The sequence below is a fragment of the Apium graveolens genome, chromosome 3 (assembly GCF_009905375.1).
Source record: "Apium graveolens cultivar Ventura chromosome 3, ASM990537v1, whole genome shotgun sequence".
Taxonomy (NCBI): Eukaryota; Viridiplantae; Streptophyta; class Magnoliopsida; order Apiales; family Apiaceae; genus Apium; species Apium graveolens.
Window position 1 is genome coordinate 1,826,783 of NC_133649.1, and position 24,312 is coordinate 1,851,094.

Here is a 24,312-nt window from a genome sequence, read left to right on the forward strand (position 1 = left end):
TTTAAAATCTAAATTGAATACCCACATATTTAAAAGATTTTTTTCAATCCCTATTAAATACCATCATATTTTAAAGGATTTTTAGAATTTAAATTGAATGCCCTAATATTTTCAAAATAAAAAAAAATCGTTTAAAATCTTTATTGAATACACCGCTACTAGGTAATTAGGTAAATAGTAAATAAATACAAAAAGAAGTAACTACTGGGCCATGTTACTAACGTATAGCACCAAACTCATATTTGAAATTCATAATACCTTTTTAGATCTCATTTTGTAATTTTCATTTTCATTTTTTTCGATCGTGGTCATTTTTATTTTGCCCCTCTTCCCAGTTTCAAAATACACACACACAATCTCTCTCTCTCTCTCTCTCTCTCTCTCTCTCTCTCTCCCTCCCTCCCTCCCTCTCTCCTCTTCAATTCAAAATTATAAATTCATATATCCAAGCTAGGGTTTGTGTAGGCTGCGATTGATCAACGGTGCCGGAAATGGAGAATTCCGAGACAAAAGATTGCGTTCGAGTCGCGGTGAACATCAGGCCACTAGTAACAAATGAATTAGCTGCTGGTTGTACCGATTGCATTGCCGTACCTCCCGGTGAACCACAGGTATAATTGATTGTGTGTAGAGTGGATAATTCAGTTGACGTGTAGTTTCTGATATTTTTCGAGTTTTTGAGTTTTCGAGATTATTAATTGATTGATGTTTAATGTGATCTGTATTAAATAGGTTCAAATCGGAGCTCATGTGTTCACGTTTGATTATGTTTACGGTAGCTCTGGCCAACATTCCTCGCGGATTTACGAGGAGTGTGTTGCTCCTCTAGTTGATGCACTCTGTCAGGGATATAATGGCACTGTTCTTGCTTACGGTCAGGTAAAGCTTTACTTTACTTCTGAATTATGAATTTTGATTTATTGATTTGTTTAACAATTATTGTTATATTATGTGAATCTGATCGAATTGTCATGTGTATGTTTGTGTGTGTGATTTATTTTACGTTTTTTCCTTTTGTAATTTGATGCTCTTACGTATTAGTAACTTGATTATTTATTTACGAGGAGAGGTTTTTAATAAATTAGTGTGAATCATGCACTTTAATGTGAGTTAATATGTTGTATCCTTGTATGCGTTATAGACCGGATCAGGTAAAACGTATACAATGGGAACTAATTATAATGGAGAAGGGCGTAATGGAGGAGTTATTCCTAATGTGATGGAAACCATATTCTCGAGAGTGGAAGCATCTAAAGAATCTACAGAATTTCTGATAAGAGTGTCATTTATTGAGGTACGGAATGCAAATAAAACCTAATTTTGTTGCAATTGTTACACATGTATGCTGAATACTTGTCATTATTATCCATGTGCGATGTCATTTTTCAGATATTTAAGGAAGAAGTCTATGATCTGCTGGATCCAAATTCAACAGCTTATTCTAAAGTTGACGGGACTTCACAGGCAAAACCCTCTGGTCCTGCAAGAGCTCCTATTCAAATCAGAGAAACTGCCAATGGAGGCATTACACTTGCTGGTGTAACTGAGGCAGAAGTCAGGACAAAGGAAGAAATGGCTTCGTTTCTCTTGCGTGGTTCTTTATGCCGTGCTACTGGGAGCACAAACATGAATAGCCAATCCAGGTGCAACTCAGCTCAGTTGTACCACATTGTAACAAGAAAGGAATAAGTTAGAACGTGGATATTAAAGTGTTGACGACTAACATTAATTTCTATTTAGTTTAACGTGCAATTATAATAGAATCTGTGGAGTAGACGTTATATCTCTCTCTTGGATAGTGATTATTTTTATTTTTTGTATTCCAAAACACCGCAGCAGCACATTTTGCATGGATAATATTTTGTTACCAATATTTTCCATATATTAGTTCAATTGTATGCTTACTTGTATATATCAGAAGTCCTAGACTTGGTGGTTACAGTTGCATCTCTTTTTCTCTGCTAAGTATATTTTAGGCTTCTAGTAAACAATATAGCAGCTTAACCAGCTTCAAAAGAAAATTGTTCGTTATAAAATTGAACTTTATGTATTACTGTTCTCTCATATGTGCTTTCTTTACACCGATTTGCAAATTCTAACTAGTATACTTCATTATATACATAAACTGATTGAAAATACAACATTACGAGTATTTATGTACAACATTAAAAATATTAAAGCATGTTTTAAATACAGTCATTTCTATTGTATACATTCAATCTTAACAATCACGTTTAACTTTTACTATGATTTCTATATAGTCGATCGCATGCAATATTTACAATTTCAATGGAGCAAAAGAGGCTTTCTTTAGCTGCTGGAGATATGCATGATGCCACTGATGATATTCTGTGTGCAAAACTCCATCTAGTTGACCTTGCTGGTTCTGAAAGAGCCAAACGAACTGGGGCGGATGGGATGCGTTTAAGAGAAGGTATGATTACCAACTTACATGTTACAAATGATAATAATAATATAGTTCGAAAATTCGTGTTAAGCAATTGTGTTTAAAATATTGTATTTATACCTAATTCTTATTATTAGGTATTCATATAAATAAGGGGCTACTGGCTCTTGGGAATGTGATTAGTGCGCTGGGTGATGAGAAGAAGCGCAAAGAAGGGGGCCATGTTCCTTACAGGGACAGCAAATTAACTCGCCTCTTACAGGCAAGTATCTAACTGGACACCTTTCTTATTCTTAGATGCTCTAAATAAATTTATGACTGTCTTTTGTTTCTAATTGTTGTGTACTACGTAAGTAGTGCTACATTAATATCTACTTCCAAAATAAAACTAAAAAGAGCATGCAACTTTCCAACAATAATTTTCTGCATGTTTGTTATATTGTATCGGCTCAAAGTAGAATGGATTATAAAGAAATTTAAGGGTTCACTAGATAGAGCACAAGGCGAGGAAGGTATTTAATAAGCAGTGGAATTTAAGATTCTTGTTAGTATATCATACCATTTAAGTCTGGGTGCGATATTTCTTCGATCCATATTTTGGTCAGGCCCCAAACGCATATCTAATCTTGGTGTTAACTGTTAAAGGATCACCTACCCCTTCCCAGAATATTAGTTAAATTTTGTGTTTGCTTTTGGCTGTGCATTGGTAAACACTTTCCTTTTCTTCTTTTAATAAATGTATTGGTAAATACTTCTAAGTATTAAGTTCTAATAACTTAAGTATTGTAAATGCCATGATGCACTGACCATTTTATTGTTGTATCTTTTTATTTATTAGAAATCTTCAGACTATGTATTCCTTAAAATAATAATCTGTGAACGATATTTATAAGTATTAGGTTATTAGAGCCTGTTTAAATTAAGTGATATATGAATATACAGGAGCTTCTAGTATACATGAGCTGATGAGCACGGTTCTTGTTCACTTCCGTTTTCTATCATACAGTTTCTGCTAGTCATTTTACCATATATAGATAAAACTTGGCAGATGAATTTCATATTTTTATGTCGTTAAGTTAGCAGTTTCGTAGCTGCTTCTCTCAGCGTTGTTTCTGCAATCAATCATGCTTTGCATCTTATTTGAATGCACTGTCAAATATATCTCCTAATTGCTAAATTAACATTTTAGGACTCTCTTGGAGGAAACAGCAAAACAGTCATGATAGGTATGCTTTTATACACCCTGTCATGTTCATCCTATAGTTAATACAGGGAGTCTGTCTATATCATACATGTGATGTTATGATTTTACATGAAAGTTTTGTTGTTGCTTCTTTTCCATATATGGATGTAGCTTGTGTAAGCCCTGCGGACACTAATGCGGAGGAGACACTAAATACTTTAAAGTACGCAAATCGAGCCCGTAACATCCAAAACAAAGCAATTGTAAGTTATTTTCTTTCCATCTTTTCAATGACTTCATGAAACAACTTGTATATGCTTAAACTATTCTTTTCCATCTCTTCTTTCCAAATTGCAGGTCAACCGTGATCCGGTTGCAGCACAGACTCAAAGAATGCGGAATCAAATTGAGCAATTGCAGGCTGAGTTGCTTTATATTCGCGGAGATTCTGGTACTCCATTCGAGGAACTTCAGGTAATATGACAGCAATGCCTATCACTTGGCTGTGACCTATAGATTTTTATGAAAATTTCATGCCAGATTATCTGAAGCTATAATCTTCATTTTGAGTTAATTTTTTATGTTCTAGATTCTAAAGCAAAAGATCTCGTTGCTCGAGTCTAGCAATGCAGAGCTACAACGGGAGAATCAAGAATTCCGGATCAGCTCTCAGCATCTCTCGCAACGAGCTATTGATGCTCAGGTATGATTTAGTAATCATGATAAACTCTTTAATGGTTACTGGGAATGCATTTCTTGGTGCTATGCTATCTGAGATTATCTTCTTCCCTTATTTTTTTCGTAAAAAAAATGTGATTGTCATGTAACCAGGCAGAGTTATATGAGCTGGTTTTGTATTTCAGGTAGAAAAGGATAGCCTGATTATGAAACTTGAATTAGCACGAAGTGGTAAACCGTGGGAGGAGATTGATGCTGATCAGAACCCGGTATGATGTGGTGTTAGGGGCTTATTTAGGCTGTTACATTTCTAAAAGCTTCTCTGATCATTGCTTAAATATTTTCAGCAAGGTATTGGGTTGGTTAAAGATTATGTGACAAAGATCCAGAAATTAGAAGGTGAATTGCTTCGATTACAGAAGTCAAATTCTTCCAAACACAATGAACTTGCAGATTACCTTGGATTGGATGCTGTTGGGTATGCTCCAAATAAATCGTTGTTCGATCAATCCTACACAGAAGCTACAGATACTGATGGTAAGCTTCTTTTTTTATAATTATAGTTTCTCGGTAAAAAATTTATGGGTTCCAGTGGCTAATTGTTATATGTGATGAAAGGCTGTAGTGCGACCGATAATAATTCTTTTGGCTTAGAGTTTACTTGGATCAGTAGTTATAGATTTTAAAATTTTCTACTTCTATCCATCAATAGTAAAATTTCTGTATGCCAAAAAAACAAATGAAAATATTTAATCATTTGTAGGTGAAGCTGAAGTTGGTGTGAAAGAGCTAGAACATTCTAGTATTCAAGAGCAATTGGATATGGAGCTTAAAGAATTGGACAAAAAACTGGAACAGAAGGAGGTATAAATTTATTATCCTACTTTACAAATGTACCCATGGCTACTGCATCTTATGAGGGTAGCTTCTTTATGAGCTCTATGACACCATGTTTTTTAATCATTCTGTCGCTATTTAACTTGCATAAATTACTAATTAGATTTATTTTTGCATCTTTCACTAATATTAATTATGATACTCTTTAGTCGAAAGCAACCCATTATAACTGACATGATAACTTTCTAAAATTTTCAATTGCCGATTCTTGTGATCAAAGGCTGAAATGAAGCGGTTTGCGGGTGCCGACACATCGGTTCTGAAACAGCACTATGAGAAAAAGGTTCTGGATTTGGAACAGGAAAAGAAGACTCTGCAGGTTGAAGTTTCATCGAATTTTGTATTCATTTTTACATGTGATTTTGATCATACTATGTAATTGTTACTTATATTGTGATCAATTTGTAGAAAGAGATCGAACAACTGAGGTGCAATCTTGCAAATTTATCATCCACTTCTGACGGCAGTACTCAAAAGCTAAAAGAAAATTATCTTCAAAAGTTGAATTTTCTCGAAGCACAGGTAATTTTATTGTTAATGTTTCTAACTCTACTAAGTTACTTAGCTTAACAGCCAACTCCTTTTCAGGTTTCTGAGCTAAAGAAGAAACAAGATGCTCAAGCACAGCTGTTAAGGCAAAAGCGAAAGAGTGATGAGGCTGCAAAACGTTTACAGGATGACATTCAGAGGATAAAGACCCAAAAGGTAGTCTTTCTTGTTCTCTTTAACTAAGATATATTCTGTCTTTTATATAAAACTTGCAAAGCTCCTTGTGACAAAATATTTCATATAGGTTCAATTACAACAAAAAATTAAGCTAGAATCTGAGCAGTTTAGATTGTGGAAGGCGTCACGGGAAAAAGAAGTTCTTCAGGTATGCACATATAGATTTATAGAAGAAGCAGACAGCTGATTATGATGCAATTATCTCAGCTTAGTTGGAAGTTGTTCGTGTTTTTTAAGGCATTAATGAATGAGCATTTACTCATTTCCTATGGGTTAAAGTAGCATTCAAATTATCTGCTAAATGTGTGCAAACCTTATTGTCTTAGTTGCTCTGGATTATGAATTGAATATCCCTCTTGATGGTGTTATTATCTCTTAGCACAAGAAAATCCTACTGCATAAACTAGCCGTCCAATTTTATCTTTTTAAATGTTGATGAACATTTTCTTCTGCACTTTAAGCCTTTAAGCCTAAGCATAGCAATTGAGCCAGTCTCACAATGTTACATGCACACTATTTGTTTCATACTTTCAGTTCTAGAAACCCATATGTAGATGTAATACATAAGTGGAAATAATTTATATTGGGGGCAACTCTATATCATACAAGAATATGGAGGTTTGTTAGAATATAATATAAGATCCTAGTAAGGCCTTCCTCTAACACCTTAGATGAGTTGGTTACTTAACATGGTCTTCGACCCAAAAAAGGGGCTTTCGAGTGAGGGGAAGTGTTAGATTATTTATAAGTTCCTGGTAAGACCTTCCCCTAACACCTTAATGTTTTAGATGAGTTGGTTTTAAGATGTTACATGCACACTAGTTCAAGAAACATCTGGAAGATGTTCTTGAGTACATAATCTGGGTTAGAACTACATAGGGTTTGATTCTTTAAAATAAGAGGATATGTAGCTAGTTCGGTGTTTCTAGCCGGATGCGACCCCCCACGAATACGGTATTGTCTCAGCTGAAGCGCCTCTTAGAGTATATAATCTTGTTTGGTCCTTTTAGCATGTCCGTTTGGACACATTATCCCTTATAAGTAATTTTTCTTGCATGCCTAGCCATCGTGATTGCCCGTTGCACAACCTGACACTTCTTCTAAGAATTTATACTTGATTATACCCTTTCCAATTGCCAAAATTACCAATTCCGGTTAAAATTATACTCATTGTTTTTCTCTGACTGTTAACTGATTATACCTTATATTCTTGTGTGCGCATAACTGAAGGCATTAGAATGCACCAAATAATTAATGTGCAATATGCTTTGTTGCAAACAAAGGCCATTTCCTCAAACTAGCTACTGCTTTGAGTATACCAAACCAAAGCAAAAATTATGATTTTTCTTTTTCTCTTAGAAAGCTCAATTTCCTTTTATAATCTGGAACTATATATTGTATTTTGGTGAGTAGGTTCAAGCTTTTATTACTATGTTTCCCTTTGTTTACTGGTAGTTAACCTTCTTAACAGCTGAAGAAAGAGGGACGGAGGAATGAATTTGAGATGCATAAGCTATTAGCTTTGAATCAAAGGCAAAAAGTGGTAACTATCCCATGTTTCCAACTAAAGTCTGCAATCCCTACTTGTAAATTTATAAAAAAAAACTGTATGTACTATTCATATCAGGTTTTGCAAAGGAAGACAGAAGAAGCAGCCATGGCTACAAAACGGCTGAAAGAAGTTTTAGATTCTCGAAAGGCTACATCACGTATACCACATGGTATTGAATTTATAAATTGTCATTCTACTTTTTTCTTCTTCTTCTTTTTCTTTTTCTGTTTATATATCATTGTCATTAATTTTATTTGCAGGTGACGCAAATAACAATGGTCCAAGCATTCAGGTACATATTACTTAATTGGAAAGAAACAATTGTCTATGAACAGATTTTGTATTTTGAACTGGCAATATAGTTGGGTGTGGTTTTATTAAAGGGAGCATATAATAAGGTTCTCGATGGGGCAGGACAAGCGGTGAACCTACCCTATTAACATAGGGTACATGGGGGTAATAATCTGGTGAGAGTATGAGATTTAAATCATCTTCTAGAGAAATTTATTAAGTTTTAATAAGTTTTTAAATTTAATAAGTTTTTAAATAAGTTTTATTTAGATGATATTTATTTAAATAGGCGTATCTGTATTAAATCTAATAAGCAGTCAGGGTATATTTCTAGTTGGTTTGGTTAACCATAGAAAGAGTAATGACCGTTAGATCTTTAGTAAACAGATGAGATCCGTTAAATCTAATACCAAAAAAAATAATCTTTATTTTAATGTTTAAAGTACTACCACAGGTCTGAAGTTCGATTCCCGCTAACAACATAGAATTCTAATATAATTCTAATATATTATTAATAAAAAAATCTAACAAAAGAATAAAACCAATTAGTTAAAAAAATTAAAACATTAAAAAAAATTATAAAATATTAACAGAATTCCGTGTATTGCACTGGGTATAAGCTAGTATATTGCACTGGTTATAAGCTAGTATAGTAAGACCGTACGAGTAGATTTGATCTCCCTTACTATGAAATAATTCACATTAGCAAATGAATAAATGAAGTGGAACTATGCTGGGAATAGAAAGATCACCACCGGCGAGGATATGGGGATTGTAAAAGATTCCATGCAGGGAGAGCGGGTGAGTATGTGATGGAAGAAATTATCATAGTGGTCCGTGCAATACGAGTTGGAAAATATCTGGTGTTTGAAAATATTACAACACCACTAGGTTCTTGGCGTACTAGACCATAGACATGGATGTTGGCATTCTTTATATTGTTCTCTTGGTTGATTTTTAGTAATTAATGATATCCTGCTATTCATAGGCACTGATGCATGCTATTGAGCATGAGATTGAAGTCACTAAACGTGTACATGAAGTACGTTGCGAGTATGAGCGTCAAATGGAGGAGTAAGTGCTACTGCTTATGCTGTTGTTGATTAATTGTTTTTTGTACAGTATGTGACCTTTTTCATGAGGTGCAATTTTTTATTAGAAAAATATGATGTGTTAAGTTATAATCTTTATTAGAAAAAATAGAGCTTAGTATTAGATGTTTGCTTGTTTGCTGTAGGTGACTATCTACACTGCTAATCACTTGGGTGCAAGCTGTCTTTTGATGTTACACTTAAAGCACTTATCTTCTAGACTTATATATGTACCCCAGTCATGATTTGTATTTAGCTGTATAGAAATTTGGTTGATTCACACTTGCGCTTTGTCATGTAGCCTGATCTATTCAGTATGTGCATTTCTTGTTCTCATACTGTATGGAGACACTGCTTCAAAGCTTGTATCACATGTTCTATCTTTTAAGGTGTTTATACAAATACAATAGCTGTAAAATAACTTTCAATACCTTTTCTATTACTGTTTTATGCATGGTTTATATCTTTATCACTCTGTAGGGTTATTTGAGATCCTCCACTAATTTCTTTTTTTGCTCAATCATTTTGGTTTATAGGAGGGCTAAAATGGCCAAGGAGGTGGCAGAGTTAAAGGAAGCAGCACAATTTCATAATCGAACTATACTAAGGTTTTAAATTTTTTATGAAGTAGAATTTCTTTCATACCAGAGTGCCTCATTTCCCTTTTTTCTTCTTTTGTACTTTTTTCTTGATGCCCAATATATGCAATGCAGTGATTGTCCTTCGGAAATGTCACCTGGTGCCAGAAATTCAAGGATTTTTGCACTTGAGAACATGCTCTCCACGACATCCAGCACCCTTGTATCAATGGCATCTCAGCTGTCAGAAGCTGAGGAGCGGGAACGAGCCTTTACTGGCCGCGGGAGATGGAACCAAGTTCGATCACTCGCCGAAGCAAAGACAATTATGAATTTCTTGTTTAACTTGGCATCCTCCACTAGGTAAAAACTGGAAAAGATAAACTTCTTTATCTCCAAAAGTTTAGAGATATAATAAATTCTTAGATATCTTTGCATTTTTCAACAGGGAAGGACATGTTTCCCAGTTAGAATAAGGATTATTTATAGCTGCTGAATAACTTTGTTTAAATTTTGTGAAGGTGCTCACTGTGGGATAAAGAAGTCAATTGCAGAGAGAAGGATTCAGAAGTAAGAGATCTGAAGGAAAAAGTGGTACATTTAGTTCAGCAACTGAAATTGCAAAAGGCTGAGATTGTACATCAAGAAAAATTGTTGGTTCGTGTTTCTGCCATCCATGCTCTAGTTCGTGTTATTTCTGCAAATTAGTTATGGATGAAAGCAGTTTTAAATTATATTTTTTTATTTTTGTTAATTTAGTGTTTGGCTCCTATATGCTTGATCTTTGTTCAATCTGAATTAAGTGTATTATTTCACCACAGGATTCACTGTTGGTCTTAAGCAGAATGTTAATTTTTTATATCAAATTAGTTCTTTAGAAATAATATACTATTCTATTGACATTTTGAAAAATTGTAACAGAAATCTTCTCTAAAAAATTCTCTGATGGAAAAGGATAACTCTGGGGAGTCCATACAAGACCGGAAATCACGTGTATATGACCTGCGGCTAAAGGTATTCACTTCATCCCTTGAATGTATTAGCAACTACAACTTTCATAGCTAGTGTATCTTTCCGTTCTTATGGTAATAGATTTTCTAAATAATTGCGGTTTGAGAAGTCATACAACTTTGATTAATTCAGGCATCTCGGAATTCCACCATATGTGATGCTGGTGGTTACATTGCTGAGCTGCTGGAGGACATGGATACATCTGAATCAGAGCATTCAGATCGAGAACATGATGATGACTGTGACTGGGAAGTTTCTGAGCCAGATGAAGGAGAGGACAGTGGCTGGGGGCATGCTAAAGTAAAAGGAAAAAGGCGTCAAACCAATCGAAAAATGTCTAAGAGTGGAAGTCATTTAGGCTCACAGACGACTTCAAGTTCCGCTGACCCAGGAAGTGTAGCAGCATCCGATTTATGCTGCTCATGTAGCAAACAATCCTTGTGCAAGACAGGAAAATGTGAGTGCCGGGCTGCACGGGGCAGTTGTGGTCTTTCTTGTGGGTGTCATCCTAACAAGTGTAGCAATAGGGTTGCGAATACGATTAAGGAGCTGGGTGCTCTGCCTCAATTAGAACAGGCTGGAGAAACGGAAAATGTTTCAAACTCTGATGAAATAGAAAGTACCCGTAGTCTTGCTTCTCATGGTGCAATGTTACTTCAGACGGCACTTGCTGAAGTTTCTGTTAACTCTAAGAATGACACTGCAACAAAGAGAAGGCCATTGTCTGACGTTGGGAACTCACTGGTATGAACTTGCTTACTTTTTTTATGTCCTCCCTATTCCAACTAGGAAAACATCCGTATTCTTAGTGCATTCTCTGACCTATTGCTTTTGTTGTGCAAAATCAACTTTTTTAGCCATAACTTTAGTTGCAAATATTAATTGTTGTTTGCTAATTGAAAACTTGATCACTTCAGCCTAAACCAGATGCTCCTAAGCCTGAAAAGAGGAAGAAATGGCGAAAACCGAAATTTAAAACTGTTCCAGAGGCTCCACCTGCTCAGCCAGAAAGTAATGAAATTCCAACAAGCACTGCAGCGGAGCCTGACATTCCTCTGACATTACCAAGAGCTATGAGATCTATGTCCTCTAATACCACTCTGAGAGAAAGGAACTCTGATCAACAGCCCAAAGGTCCTGTAGCTACTAAGGGAGCTGATATTCCAACTCCAGGAGATCCAAACCTACAAGCAAGACCAGCTGATGAGAAGGAAAATGGCCTTTGAGGTGATGAATATAATTCCATCCCTATCGCTGTTTCTAACATCTTTGAAAAGTTATCCTTTTGTCTAAATTAAGTGCTCTGAGTGGCTTAATCAATTTCCAACAGATTTGTCACCATGTATTCCAACTAAGCAGCTATTATGCTCCTGCTTTCCCCTCTCAGAAATTTTAATGGGAACGAGATTCTCCCTCCCCATGTTTTGCGAGTTCTCGAGTGATGTGTACTGAAAAACATAGTTTCAGAATTTAACCATCCAAATAGCTTGATATTATAACTTTTCGCTTAATGATGATGTTCGTAAAATTCTATATTGGTGGATGTTGTGACATTATGGATGGTGATGTGCATCTGGAAATTATTTGCAAACTAAACTTAGTGTGCAGAAGTGGAATCTGTGGTATATCAGCAATAATTTCATTATGGATTTTTTTTTGAGATTTTTTGCCATCATATTAAATGTGAGTTTTTTTTTGTACCCATGTTATCGTATATTTATGTGAGCTTTTAATTTAATTTTATTTTTACCATTTTGAAGTTAATAAAATTTATAGATAAGATAAACTGTGTTTTTATTTTGTTCAAATGTTTACAACTTACGAATTGCGGAAAATGAGACGAAAGTTTAACTTATTTTGTATTTTAACTACAAACCTTTGCGTATTGTATAAATATAAATTATATTTTCAATACAAATAATTTAGAGATTATGGTACAAGAAGTAATCTTGTGTTGCAATAAGTAATCTTAGGGGAATATTTCTCAATTTCTTCAAAGAACTAATGAAAATTGACTAAAGAAAATGTATGTAGCTAATGGGTCTAAAATATGCAGAATATACGATTAAGAAATGAAAATATTGAGAAACTTACTAAATCAACTTATTGCTTTAGTCATAATTTCAGAATACCTAAGCAACTTATATTGAAAAAATTACATGAGCGAGAGATGTTGCATATCTAAATTTGTACTTGACTAAGACGCGGTTTGGAAGTGCTATTAAAAATTGCTGTGAGAAAAAATATTGTCAGACAAATTAGATGACTATTTGATATTTTTTTTTAATTTATGCATACTTTGAGATATAATATATAAAAATAATATTTTTGAGAATGTTTGATAGTGAAACTGATACTTATTTCATGCAAAAACTAAAAACAGTTTTTTATAAAAGCATGGGGTACATGTTTTTGCTAACGGCAGTTTTTACACCAAAAACGTTTTTTCAAACAGTAACTTTTAGAATTTACCAAACACCTTTCTGAAAAAACTGTTGTAGCTGTCTGCAACACCAATAACAAACGGAGCCCAAGTAGTTGTTAATTTGGGAGCTTCAGGGTGATATTTGATCAACATGATTAAGAACCTCAATCCTGCTCTTTGCTAACCTATGAAAAACCTCCCTCACTTGTTGTCCTAATGCCCCTAATCCCTCGTCCATTTTTCGACAAATCGCCGCGAGCTCAGCTACCTTCGCTGCCGTCTCATCGTCATCCCGGAAATCGGACTCCGCCAAAAATGCTGCCACCTTTTCCAGCCTCTGGCTCTCCTCCAATGAACCACCATTGAAGTTTTTATCCTTTTTCTTCCATTCCTTTCCAATTTCCTCCTGCACTAACATAATGGGCTGGGCCCAATCCAAATGCTTCGCGATACGTAGTTGGGCCGGCAGCCCATTACTTTCTTGGCAAGGAAACGCAGCCACCAAAGCCCACATAGTAAAATTCATAATTGTACTCATAATATAAAACCGGCAAACCCAAGCCCCAGCCATCACTGCCACGTGGCACAACCATATTGGCTGACATTAATTGAATTTGTTTAGCGGACGACCATGATTTCGAAAACGGAAAAGACAATGACCGGAAACTTGACCGGTTCTTCGCCGTCGCCGACGTTCCACGGCAGCCAAAAGACCAACTCCGATCTTCTGACTTGGCATTAATTTTATCCTTGTCATCAAAATTCATCAACGTCAGCAACGAACTTAACGTCTTTTTGGCGCGTCTCACGTCTCCTTAAAACTCTCTATTTTGTCGTATGGTTAAAGAATGTAGGAGGCTACTGCAAGAACAAAACACAGTTTCGTTGTCATTTATCAAACGATCTGCTAATATGGTAGCACATGAGTTAGCTCGTGCATCATATTTCTTTCCAGATCGGGAGTTTGATAGGAGGTCTGTTCCTATTGAAGTTGATGTTGCTTTGAAAGCATATTTATGCTAATAAACTGACTTGTTTGTCACAAAAAAAAAAAAAAAAAAAAAACCAAGCCAAGAACAAAACGGCGTTGTTTACAGGAACACTTCTAGCGAGTTTTTTAGCAACGTTGTTTTGAAAATGATCAAACTCGGGTAAAAGTGTAGTTTGATGAATCATTGAAACAACTTGGTTGCGCCTGAGGTTAATGCGTTTCATGAATGAGACTTTATAAAATGTGACCTGCATGGTTAAAATAAAGATAACAGTTTGGTAGTGTGGTATTTATATACATGCATGTGTTTATGTATTTAATTAAGTTAAGTTGATTATGTACTAATTATCGGGATATAATCTTGTTTTTATTTGTCTCATGGATTTTTTTTTTCGTTTTTAGACAAGTACACGACCACATTCAATATTACAAGGATTGATAAACTTGTATGCAAATAAGAAATCAAGAAGAGTACGCTTGGATAATTCAATTCGTTAAGAGTTTATTCTCTGTCGTCTTCGATCCTCGCTCACCCCGGAAATTTATGAGAACAGCTACTTATTTGTAAAATTATAAGTCATATTTGTCAAAAAAAATCAAGAAATTTTATAAAGATCTTGTAGACATAAAAATCACTAAATTCAATAAATCACGAAATTAGCATCATGTTTCCTGTGTCCAATTTCCTTTCATTCTTGAAAGATCTTTTTTATATAAAGAGCAATGCTACTATCCTGAAAAAATCCGAAAAATTCTCTCAGATAACATGTGTTATTATATCATTCGTGGGATTTATACTAACACATGAGTGTTCCTTTTTATCAACGAAGTGCAACAACTCACGCTTTCGGGAACGCTTTTAAGTATTCTGGTATTTCTCATAAAATTTAGCTTTAAAATTAGAATTTATATTTTTAAAATATGTTTGCGAGTCAATTATGAAAAATGCTAAATAGATCCCATGTTGATTCATTATTCTGATGTGAAGATTATATGTAAATATACTTAAACTTGATTTCATCAATTGATTCAGTCTTATCTCTTAGCAGAACATACACTTCCATAAATATTCGAGATTTGCAGCTTAGATGAAATTATCCAATAAAATCAATTTTAGATGTAATTAGTGGTGGTCATGACTCATCATCTCTGTTCTACACTTCAGCAGCTATGAGGTCTAAAACTGTAATCACTGAGATTATATTTTTATGTAATAATTTTTTAATTTGTTTTTGTTTCGAGATAGCTATAATTGATTTTTCAAGTTTAGGACAAAGAATATATCAAATAGATATGAGTACAGTAAAACCTCGATAAATAACTATTCGATAAACGAATATTGTCGTCAAATATATAATTTTTTCTGTCTCAACATAATAGACACAATGTATTTTTAAACTCAATAAATGAATAATCTCGTTTAATGAATAAATTTTTCTGGTCGCGAGCGTATATATTTTATCAAGATTTAACTGTATATAACTTTTATCCATAGGTGTTTGTACGATTTTTAAATACCAATAAAGTTATCCTCCGTTTTTAAATATTTTGACAATTTAGTAGTTTTGACAATATTTTTAAGAATAATTATTTTTTTAAAAAAACTTTTGTGAATAAAAGTATTGTTTTAATATTTTTATTCAGAAAAAAATATATTCAAATTATTATAAACAATAGAGAAAGTATATTACATTTGAAAACTTGTTACATTAGTACGTGGTAGTAAGATAAAAAAATTGGGTACAAAAGTGACAATATGAAATTATTTTCATCAGTCTTATTTATGTTAAAGCATGGGTTCATGTGATATAATATTTATTCTTGCCAATTTGGTAAAAATAATCGAAATATAAAACTTTTGTCCACAAAAACCGCTCTAAACTTTAAATGGGAAATTCATGATTAGAGTTTTTTGACAATCTGTTCTATATCTAATTCTGCAGTAGACTTACAACAGGCTTAAAGTTGAAAAAATAGTTGATCCTAACAAAGAAAGAACACAAGCAAAGAACATGCCCTTTTGTGCTCATTCATATAACATTCTTCGTAGTTGGCCAGAGTTACTAGTAAGCCCAAGCTTTTCTCTAGCAATGCCAATGTTCCTTGATGCAGCAAATTTTGTGGTTGATGGAAGCCTTTAAGATACAAACTCCTTGCGAGCTCACGTGTTTCTGTTGATGTTCAGCCTTGTCATCCAGTAGTCCAGTTGACTAGCAACACATTCTGAACCCGTGGATCCATATGAGCTGAAGTTCTTGATTGAATTTTCGACGCCAAGATACTCATATACATCTTGATCAAAAACTGGACTTATGCTTCGTAACTCATCAAGACTCAAGTCCTGAAGCTGAGATTTTCTGGATACACACAACGCAACAGATCTACCAACTACGTCATGAGAGGTTCTGAAAGGCATTCCCTACAAAACAATAATACATACTTTAGATACATGTGTCATGAGATTAAAAATAAACTTCTGAGGTACGTATTTGCAATAAACATTGTTTACAAGTACTCCTATTGATTGAATATATTAGTTGTGCCTTAGTTTATTACTTCTAAAAAAACGTCACATGCCATCTTTTGTGAAATGTTTTCTCCAGTACATGTGTTCCATGCAAGTGTCAATTCTCAATTTTTAACTTTAACGTGATGGCCAAGACATAATTCTGTAATCTACATCGACAAACAATGCACTTCAATAAGGTAAAACTTGCAAGGATTCTTATACCAAGCTCTTAGCATGTAAGAAGCTGCTTAAGCCCGAGAGAGACCATTTTATACATATGTGGCAACTTCTTTAGATCATTGATCATCTCAATGAAACAAAGCCGCACAAAAGCTTAAAAGACTAGGACTGTACCCAACTTATTAGTTTTAAATATTAATACTAAATAGACAAAACACTCATACTTTCATATAATAAGGGAACCCGCTTAAAGAAACATGACTTACCTTCTTCACCAGATAATCTGCGAGTGTAGTTGCATCAAGATGGCCAGCTGGTAATGCATTCTGTATTCTCTCTGAATTAAATGTAATGTTTTGTGCAAATTCTGCCGACACTTCAAGCATTCCCGTGATTGCTTTAACACTGTCGAATACAGGCTCCTTATCTTCCTGTTTATAGAAAAGAACAGAAATTTGAAATGACTAAGATACATAGTCGAGATGAAAGCTCACTGTATGCAGGTTCAGAAAGAAACATAAGATAGTATGTCTGAAAATTCCAGGCAATAACAGAAAGAATGTAATAGCTGAATACTGGCATGTGATATCAAGGTGCATAAGGCCGGGGAAGAGTAACATAACCCCTTGGAATCTACTCAACAAGAGAAGCCCTCTAAAGAAGTACTGGGAATAAACACCTACCTGTAAATCACGGTTGTAAGCATGAGGAAGTCCCTTGCATAAAACAAGAAGAGTAACTAGATCTCCAACAACTCTGGCAGATTTTCCACGAACAAGTTCCATTGGATCTGGATTCTTCTTTTGTGGCATAATACTGCTTCCAGTTGATACAGAGTCACTAGGAGTTATAAAGCCAAACTCTTCCGATGCCCACAATACCCATTCTTCGCCAAGCCGAGAAAGATGAATGGCAGTGATGGAATTAGAAGAAAGGAACTCCAAAACAAAGTCTCGATCTGAAACTGCATCAATGCTATTCAAGTAACCGTATGTTACAAATGTTGGAAATAATAATTCAAAATTATTTTAATTGTTTTTGAATTTGTTTTGATTAGGTTGTTAGAAGTAGATTTTGAATAATTATTAGATAATGTACTTTTTGAATTCGAGATCAGATTTCAGTGGTTAGGGTTAGCTATTTGTTAGGTTTATTTGTTAAATGTATAGCCTATAAAAAGAGGCTTACGGAAGTATTTTATATATATGTAATCAGATAATAAAAAAGTTTTGTTTTAGTTTACTTTTAGTTTACTTTTAATCAATTATCATTTATTTATAAAAAATCTAACAATAAACAGCCGTATAGTAGAAATATATATACACTTAACAAATCTATACAACATTAGAAAAGAAACAGTAAAAAAAATCAACTTCCTTTACCCAAGTTGGGATATCATGATTTCCAACAGGCAACAAAACAGAAGACTAATAAAGAATAACTTAGAAAGGGTATCTAGCACTAGCTGATGTAAAGCTGAAGAATGGACTAATTATGTAATGCGGAATATGCAATTAAGATTAGAAAATATTGAGAGAACTTGTAAGATACAAGTTTTGTTTTTTTTATGATATCAGAATTCCCGTGTCATCAAGTGCTATGGATCTGGAAAGTATAGTTAATACCTGTTTCTCATTGGAGCACTGAAACCCAAAGCATCAGAAGTCATAAATCGATCTATGGGAAGGCCAGTGCCAGCTAATGCACATGCACCCAAAGGGCAGAAATTAAGTCTAGTTCTGCAATCTAGTAAACGTCCAGCATCGCGTTCAAGCTGTGCATAGAATTTTACTATTATTCGGGTATGGTCAATGTGTAGATAGCATAAATAAAAAGATAAATAATACATAATTGAATCCAAGAAGGAAAGGACTTGGGTAAATGTTCCTACTTTAGAAAGATCTTATTTAAAGCAAGGTTCGCAAAAAAATTATATACCCTGCATGTTCTCTCATAAAATATGTTAGGTGGCACTCTCTGACTTTCACTCTTAGATCTTTGCTTTAAAGGATACTCAATAGAAGTACCACTACGTCAAATGTAAAACCTTCTTTCTCCATTATGTGGGTGAGGGACTATTAACATATATGTGCATTGACTAGTATTTTTCTTGAAATTCTGGTGAAACCTAAAATTGTTTTCAGATATTATACTAATCAATCTTCAAAAAACAATCTTGTTTATTACTTATCCAAAGATATTAAGTTATCCTAGAGCAATGCTCTAATATGGAAAACTGCAGCAAAATTTTGTCAAAACTACACATAGACCTTTTAAGTCACAAGGCAGTCACCGGAAACAGTTTTACACTGCATAATCTAACATCTTATAAAATTAATGAGCTTTTATGCAGATAAAGAATTCAAAGATTACTACTAATATTGAAAGGTAAAAAGAAGAAAGGGAAAAACAGGTAAAAAAATCCCCTGACAATAGATGTGTGATTGGAAGTCTGACACAACATCAATCACATTTTAAGCATGTACAATAGTACATAGTTCAATCATGAGATCATGATCTATTTGTAAAAAAAGTGAGAGTGAAAGTAAGAAAGTAAAATAATAATTAACTTCAGGTGCAGCAACACATAGATAAAAACATTAAATTTATTTATTTTTGTCCACGACTTATTCAGACCTGCTCAACATACGCTAAAAGGAGATGCTGCAGTAGCACAGGTTGTGCCCTCTGCAAATGTGTATACCCAGGAACAATAAGGCCCTCATTATTTTTAGCCAGGATCACCAGTGCAGCCTACGCTTTTAGAGGATAATAACAAAAATTAGTGAAAAGAATATGCTGACAAGTGACATCCATAATAGGTTTATTTATTTTACCTAATTGGACCAAACAGAGGTTAAAGTGTGATACTACTTGCTTTATTGAACGAACAATAAAACTTCAACTCTAATATACTAGACTACTAGGTGAATAATTAGCAGCTAATTTATATCAAAAACTAACAGAAAAGAATTACATAGTTAGGATAATATCATAAAGACATGCAGTGAGTCAGTGACCCGATCTATTGTGCATACAAGAACAAAGCATAAAATAGTCTAACACAAGGTTTTTGAAAGGCATTAAAATAAATTAAACAACCTGAAGATACTTGATGCGGGAAACAATGTTGCCAATGGCATCTCGACACCACAGGCGAAAATCAGTTGAAACTTGATCATTTCGACTCCTAGCAGTGTGAAGCTTCTTTGCAGGTTCACCAACCAAATCAGTAAGAGCAGCCTCTATATTCATGTGCACATCCTCCCTATCGGTCCTCCAATTAAAATTACCCGTTTCAATCTCGTTTTCAATTTGATCAAGACCTTTAAGAATGATATCTTTATCACTCGCATCAATTAAACCCTGAAACAAAACAAAAAGTACAAAACTCTGCTTAATACAAACTTAAAATAAAATAACATGCCGAACCCAAATGAATCAACATGACAAACAAAATAAACTTCTTCCCAATCAAAACAAACAACTTAATACAACATTATGCACAATCCATCACTTCAAAAAAAATCTATCAATTCTAACTAATGTTATCTCCACGGCATCCTCCATCGCAGAACTAGTCATAGAGCAATTGAAACACGTTTTAATTCATTAAGCTTAGAAAAAAATACTTATACAATTTCCACTAAACATCTACTTATTACTACTCAATATTTATGCTCCTCCTCTTATACCTGCATTTTCATCATCACTAACATTTCACTATAATCACTTAATTCATTCATTCCAACTACTCAAACATTATTATTACAATTATTCCGCACTACTAAACTCAAAAATCTCCCCAAAATATCACTACATTCTACCCTTCCCAGCTCCTTAAACAAACACGCTACCTTCAGTCTAGCCTACACTGACATTCTTTCCGGTACCAACAAAAAAATTTAATCACAAAAACTAACAAAACCCAATAAATCAAAAAAAAACTCTAATTATCTTTATCAATATGGAAGAATAGCCACTGAAAAGGAATTCGTTAGCGAACACTTCTTCACCACAGACAAGAAGAATGTTAGCTACTTCAATTTCTATCCAAATGCTGATCCAGACATGGTCTATGAAGCATACCAATATGGACTATTAGCACAAGTCTATCCTGCTAATAACCTTTTGGAAATTTCTAAGTTCCCCAAGGAGTTTAGAAAAGCAGTCAAGACATTTAAGAACAATTGTCTTAAAGGAAAAGAGATCGACCTCTTCATCAAAACCACTAGTACCATTATGTGCTGGGAAAATGAAGAAGAATATGATTGTCCACCTAATCAACCTTTACATTATATTCAGGTTGGTCCTGCCAAGGAAAAGATCTATTCTCCAAGCCAAGCAATGGAACCTACACTGGAGAAGAATGATTTAAGAGCACTGGCTGAAAATAAGTTATTGATTTTAATCAATAAATTATTTAGTGTTCAAAAGGAAGATAAGCTAAAAGTCAATTTAGCTACAACACATGCCTTAATGACCTCTTATTCCCATAAAGGATTAAGTGAAGATGACTACAATAAAGTGGTCGCCTTCAGAAGGCAATTGTTACACAAAGATGTTGTTGGATCGCATCAAGAAATCTTCTGCAAGAAAAAGCAAAAGGAAATAAGCAAATTCGGCATCCATCTCGAATGTCAAATCTGCGGTGTCACCACTCCAGACAAAGAAGCTGGAAAAAGAATAATGGAGGACCCCTCCACTTCAGCAGAAGACAAAGAACTTTTGCCTAAAGCAGGAATACTGCTCAAAGCAAAACCGGGACACCGTTTTTAATAGGGCATCTTATCTTTTTGGAAAAAGGTAAGGCATCTACTTTATGAAAAGCAGAAGGCATCTACTTTATGAAAAGCAGAAGGCATCTACTTTATGAAAAGCAGAAGGCATCTACTTTATGAAAAGCAGAAGGCATCTACTTTATGAATGATTAAGACAAATAGTCTTGTAATAGGATCTCGACCTTATTCTATAAAAGGAGATCTAAGATTTAGGAAATATCATCTTGTATTCTTACAACACAAACACTTTCTGAATTCCAGAGAGTACTAATAATGTATTGCGAGTAGTAACCCCAACGGGGTTCTAAGCTATGTATTATGTAAGGGTTTGAGAAATAAATAATATTTGCCTATTTTGACAATACTTATGAAGTGTTCCGCGTTTTGGTATCAGAGCCTTGTTGTTTATTTAATTCTTTAGTATCAAGGGTTGATTATATCCTGGAGGGAGTAAGTCATAGCGAAGTACCGTTAGGCAGGTGGCCGTTGAGGGAAGCAGGTGCATCCTTGGAGTAATCAACATCAGGATAACTACAGAATTGAATAAATTCTCGGATCATATCTCACAAAGACTCAGGTATGTCAAAATTAGGTATTATATTATTGAACCTTACTGCAAATACAAATGCTTAGAACTCTGTATTTTTAATAAGTGTTAAATCTTTTTAAATCTTCTCATTATATGAGTAGCAATAATCATCCGTGGTTAGTAAACATATCTGGTAGTGCCATGATTTCCATGAATAACTATCAATACTTAGAACACCTTTTAAAGGTTTCTAAAAAGATTGTCAGTGAAAAAGACAATAGAAACATTAGATCTCTTATCTGGGATCTAGAAGAATTTAAAACTGAACAAGTTCAATTCTATAATAGATATTCTATGCAAATAGAAACAGAGATATCTTCTCTTAAAAGAATTCTCAGTTATGATCTTATTAAGAATCTATAAATGAGTTTGTTAACAGAAAAACATCCTGAGGAAACTCAAGATGAAAACAATTTGGAAATCGAGTTGTCAGAGAATGAAAAAGGTTAATCACACACTGTGCACGACTATAACTACTTAATTCATTCATTTTAACTACTCACACGTAATTATTACAATTATTCCGCACTCCCAAAGCCAAAAATCTTCCCGAAACATCACTACATTTTATGCTTCCCAGCTCTTTAACATCCTTCAATCTTTAAAATTCTAACAAAAACTAACAAAATCGAAAAAAACTCTAATAATCATTTAATCAAACACATGGTGAGCAAGCATAGAAAAAATTATTTTGGCAAGTTTATTACTTTATCAGGAGTAAAAATACATTTTGTCCATTACGTTGGAGCCGGAGAAAATATTATTTTAGCGAGATTATTACTTTATCGATTAATACTTCATCGAGGTTCAACTGTATTCCGCACTACCAAAATCGAAAATCCTTACTACATTTCCAACCTTCTCAGCTCCTTAACATTCTTTCAATTACCAAAAAAACTAAAAAAACACAATTCATCGAAAAAACTCTAACAATCAATTAATCAAACACCTGGTGAGCAAGCATAGAAGCATGAGCGCGACTGCCCATAATATCCTGCTTATAAAGCGCTTTATCGACCGAAATCGATTCCGTAAACCTCTCAACAACATCACTAACTCCCTCCTCAAACCTTCCGCCCCATAACTTGGTTTCTTTCTCTTTCATTTCCACTTCATTTTTGTGAGCATTGCACGAGACTGAGAGAGATTTTGGGGAAATATTCATTTTATAAGTGTAATTCGATAAGTGAAGTCGTGGAGGGCGGAGAGTTAGAGAAGAAGAATGAGTATGTGTAAGTGTGTGTTTTTGTAGAATTGATAACTCCATGGCTCTCTGCTGCGGCTCTAGCCTGTAATCAAGTCTGTGTTAGGTCGTGTTTTCGTTATAAATAATGGGTTTTATATCAAATTGTCCACCGAATTCGTTAAAATGTACTATATCCGTCCCTCTCATTTCTTTACAATTTTTTTCACATGTTTGATACGCATTTTAAGGCAACTATAAAGTATATTTCCGTAATTTATTTTTAAAATTTTCTTTTTTTGTATAAAAGTTTAAATATTATATTTTTATTTAGAAGAAAAAAATTTTAAAAAAAAATTATGCAATTACATTTAATAAAAGCATTAAAGTGCGTGCCGAGTCCCCGTCCCCCAATGTAAAGAATTGAGGGGGACAGAGGGAGTATAAGTAGCTACTCAATCTCCAGAGCGACTCATTTAAACCACTAAAATACTAGTATATATCATTTTTCGTTAATTTTTTTAAATTTTTTTAATAGAAGTGCTGTGTTTGCCGTGTATTTTTTTGATTATTATCGTTTATTAGAAAACTTGAGTGCCTCTCTCTAATCTGTATATCTGTTTAATTGGTTCTAAAATAATCGTTATCTTCACAAGTGATCTGCAATTGCAATATTAGTTTGAGTAAAATTCAACAGAGAGATGAAAAGAATATGTCCTTTGAATTAGGACTCTCGTTATTTATCTCAATTGTATGTGTCTGGCAATTTAACAAAAATATACGACTACAAATTTTTAAAGTTAACATTTTCCATTAAATTTTTTTAAAAAAACTAACGGAGTGATATATACTAGTATTTTAGTGGTCTAAATGAGTCGTCGTGGAGATAAAGTAGCTACTTGATACATTTTAACGAGTTCGATGGGCAATTTGATATAAAACCCTATAAATATTCTATATCGTTATAAATATTCTATAAACCAACAAGTCGTTAAATAAATATTTTTTCCGTATTCCAACATAATAATAAAGATAATGTATTTTAAATAATGTATTTTCTTCAAAAAAATAATATATTTTTAATGTCGATAAATGAATAAAATTTTAATATCCAGAATCTCTTTTTAGTTTGTGTTTGCCTATAATCAACAATACATTTTATAATTTCCTAAAGTAAAGTAATAATAATAATAATAACAATAATAAATAACTAAATATAAGAATATGTGAATTGAAATAA

At 33.9% G+C, this 24,312-nt stretch overlaps 2 protein-coding genes across 5 annotated transcripts; one reads left to right on the plus strand and one right to left on the minus strand.

The window, feature by feature from the left end:
• Nucleotides 1-310: 310 nt before the first annotated feature.
• On the plus strand, nucleotides 311-11,925 carry LOC141711368 (kinesin-like protein KIN-4C). 2 transcript variants are annotated; one of them, XM_074513767.1, is made up of 28 exons: nucleotides 311-611; nucleotides 733-879; nucleotides 1,142-1,294; nucleotides 1,390-1,643; nucleotides 2,262-2,434; nucleotides 2,545-2,669; nucleotides 3,597-3,633; nucleotides 3,762-3,853; nucleotides 3,948-4,064; nucleotides 4,180-4,293; nucleotides 4,454-4,537; nucleotides 4,616-4,805; nucleotides 5,032-5,132; nucleotides 5,386-5,484; nucleotides 5,574-5,687; nucleotides 5,754-5,870; nucleotides 5,959-6,039; nucleotides 7,363-7,434; nucleotides 7,519-7,612; nucleotides 7,704-7,735; nucleotides 8,723-8,808; nucleotides 9,362-9,433; nucleotides 9,539-9,766; nucleotides 9,925-10,060; nucleotides 10,325-10,417; nucleotides 10,547-11,158; nucleotides 11,332-11,641; nucleotides 11,745-11,925. In XM_074513767.1, the coding sequence occupies exons 1-27, from the start codon at nucleotides 492-494 to the stop codon at nucleotides 11,638-11,640; spliced, it is 3,852 nt and encodes a 1,283-aa protein (XP_074369868.1). In that variant the 5' UTR covers nucleotides 311-491; the 3' UTR covers nucleotide 11,641; nucleotides 11,745-11,925. The 2 variants fall into 2 exon arrangements, with proteins under 2 accessions (XP_074369868.1, XP_074369867.1); XM_074513766.1 differs by having other exon boundaries at nucleotides 11,332-11,925.
• Nucleotides 11,926-15,686: 3,761 nt separating this feature from the next.
• Nucleotides 15,687-23,204, minus strand: LOC141711369 (argininosuccinate lyase, chloroplastic). Of its 3 annotated transcripts, none has more exons than XM_074513768.1 (7): nucleotides 22,839-23,204; nucleotides 19,622-19,885; nucleotides 19,157-19,273; nucleotides 18,145-18,293; nucleotides 17,203-17,494; nucleotides 16,786-16,950; nucleotides 15,687-16,249 (listed from the first exon to the last, which is right to left on the minus strand). In XM_074513768.1, exons 1-7 carry the CDS (start codon nucleotides 23,154-23,156, stop codon nucleotides 15,992-15,994), a joined length of 1,563 nt encoding a protein of 520 aa, XP_074369869.1. In that variant the 5' UTR covers nucleotides 23,157-23,204; the 3' UTR covers nucleotides 15,687-15,991. The 3 variants fall into 3 exon arrangements, with proteins under 3 accessions (XP_074369869.1, XP_074369872.1, XP_074369871.1); XM_074513771.1 differs by lacking the exon at nucleotides 22,839-23,204 and adding an exon at nucleotides 20,735-20,874; XM_074513770.1 differs by lacking the exon at nucleotides 19,157-19,273.
• Nucleotides 23,205-24,312: the final 1,108 nt, after the last annotated feature.

What these genes read in the sequence shown, in the direction of transcription:
- LOC141711368 (XM_074513766.1), top strand. Translation starts at nt 492, where the DNA reads ATGGAGAATTCCGAGACAAAAGATTGCGTTCGAGTCGCGGTGAACATC. An exon ending in TGAATTTTCTCGAAGCACAG is followed by an intron (nt 5,688 to 5,753) that starts GTAATTTTATTG and finishes ACTCCTTTTCAG; the next exon opens with GTTTCTGAGCTAAAGAAGAA. An exon ending in TGAATCAAAGGCAAAAAGTG is followed by an intron (nt 7,435 to 7,518) that starts GTAACTATCCCA and finishes TATTCATATCAG; the next exon opens with GTTTTGCAAAGGAAGACAGA.
- LOC141711369 (XM_074513768.1), bottom strand. Translation starts at nt 23,156, where the DNA reads ATGGAGTTATCAATTCTACAAAAACACACACTTACACATACTCATTCT. An exon ending in CCCGCATCAAGTATCTTCAG is followed by an intron (nt 19,274 to 19,621) that starts GTTGTTTAATTT and finishes CTAAAAGCGTAG; the next exon opens with GCTGCACTGGTGATCCTGGC. An exon ending in CAGATTATCTGGTGAAGAAG is followed by an intron (nt 16,250 to 16,785) that starts GTAAGTCATGTT and finishes ATTGTTTTGTAG; the next exon opens with GGAATGCCTTTCAGAACCTC.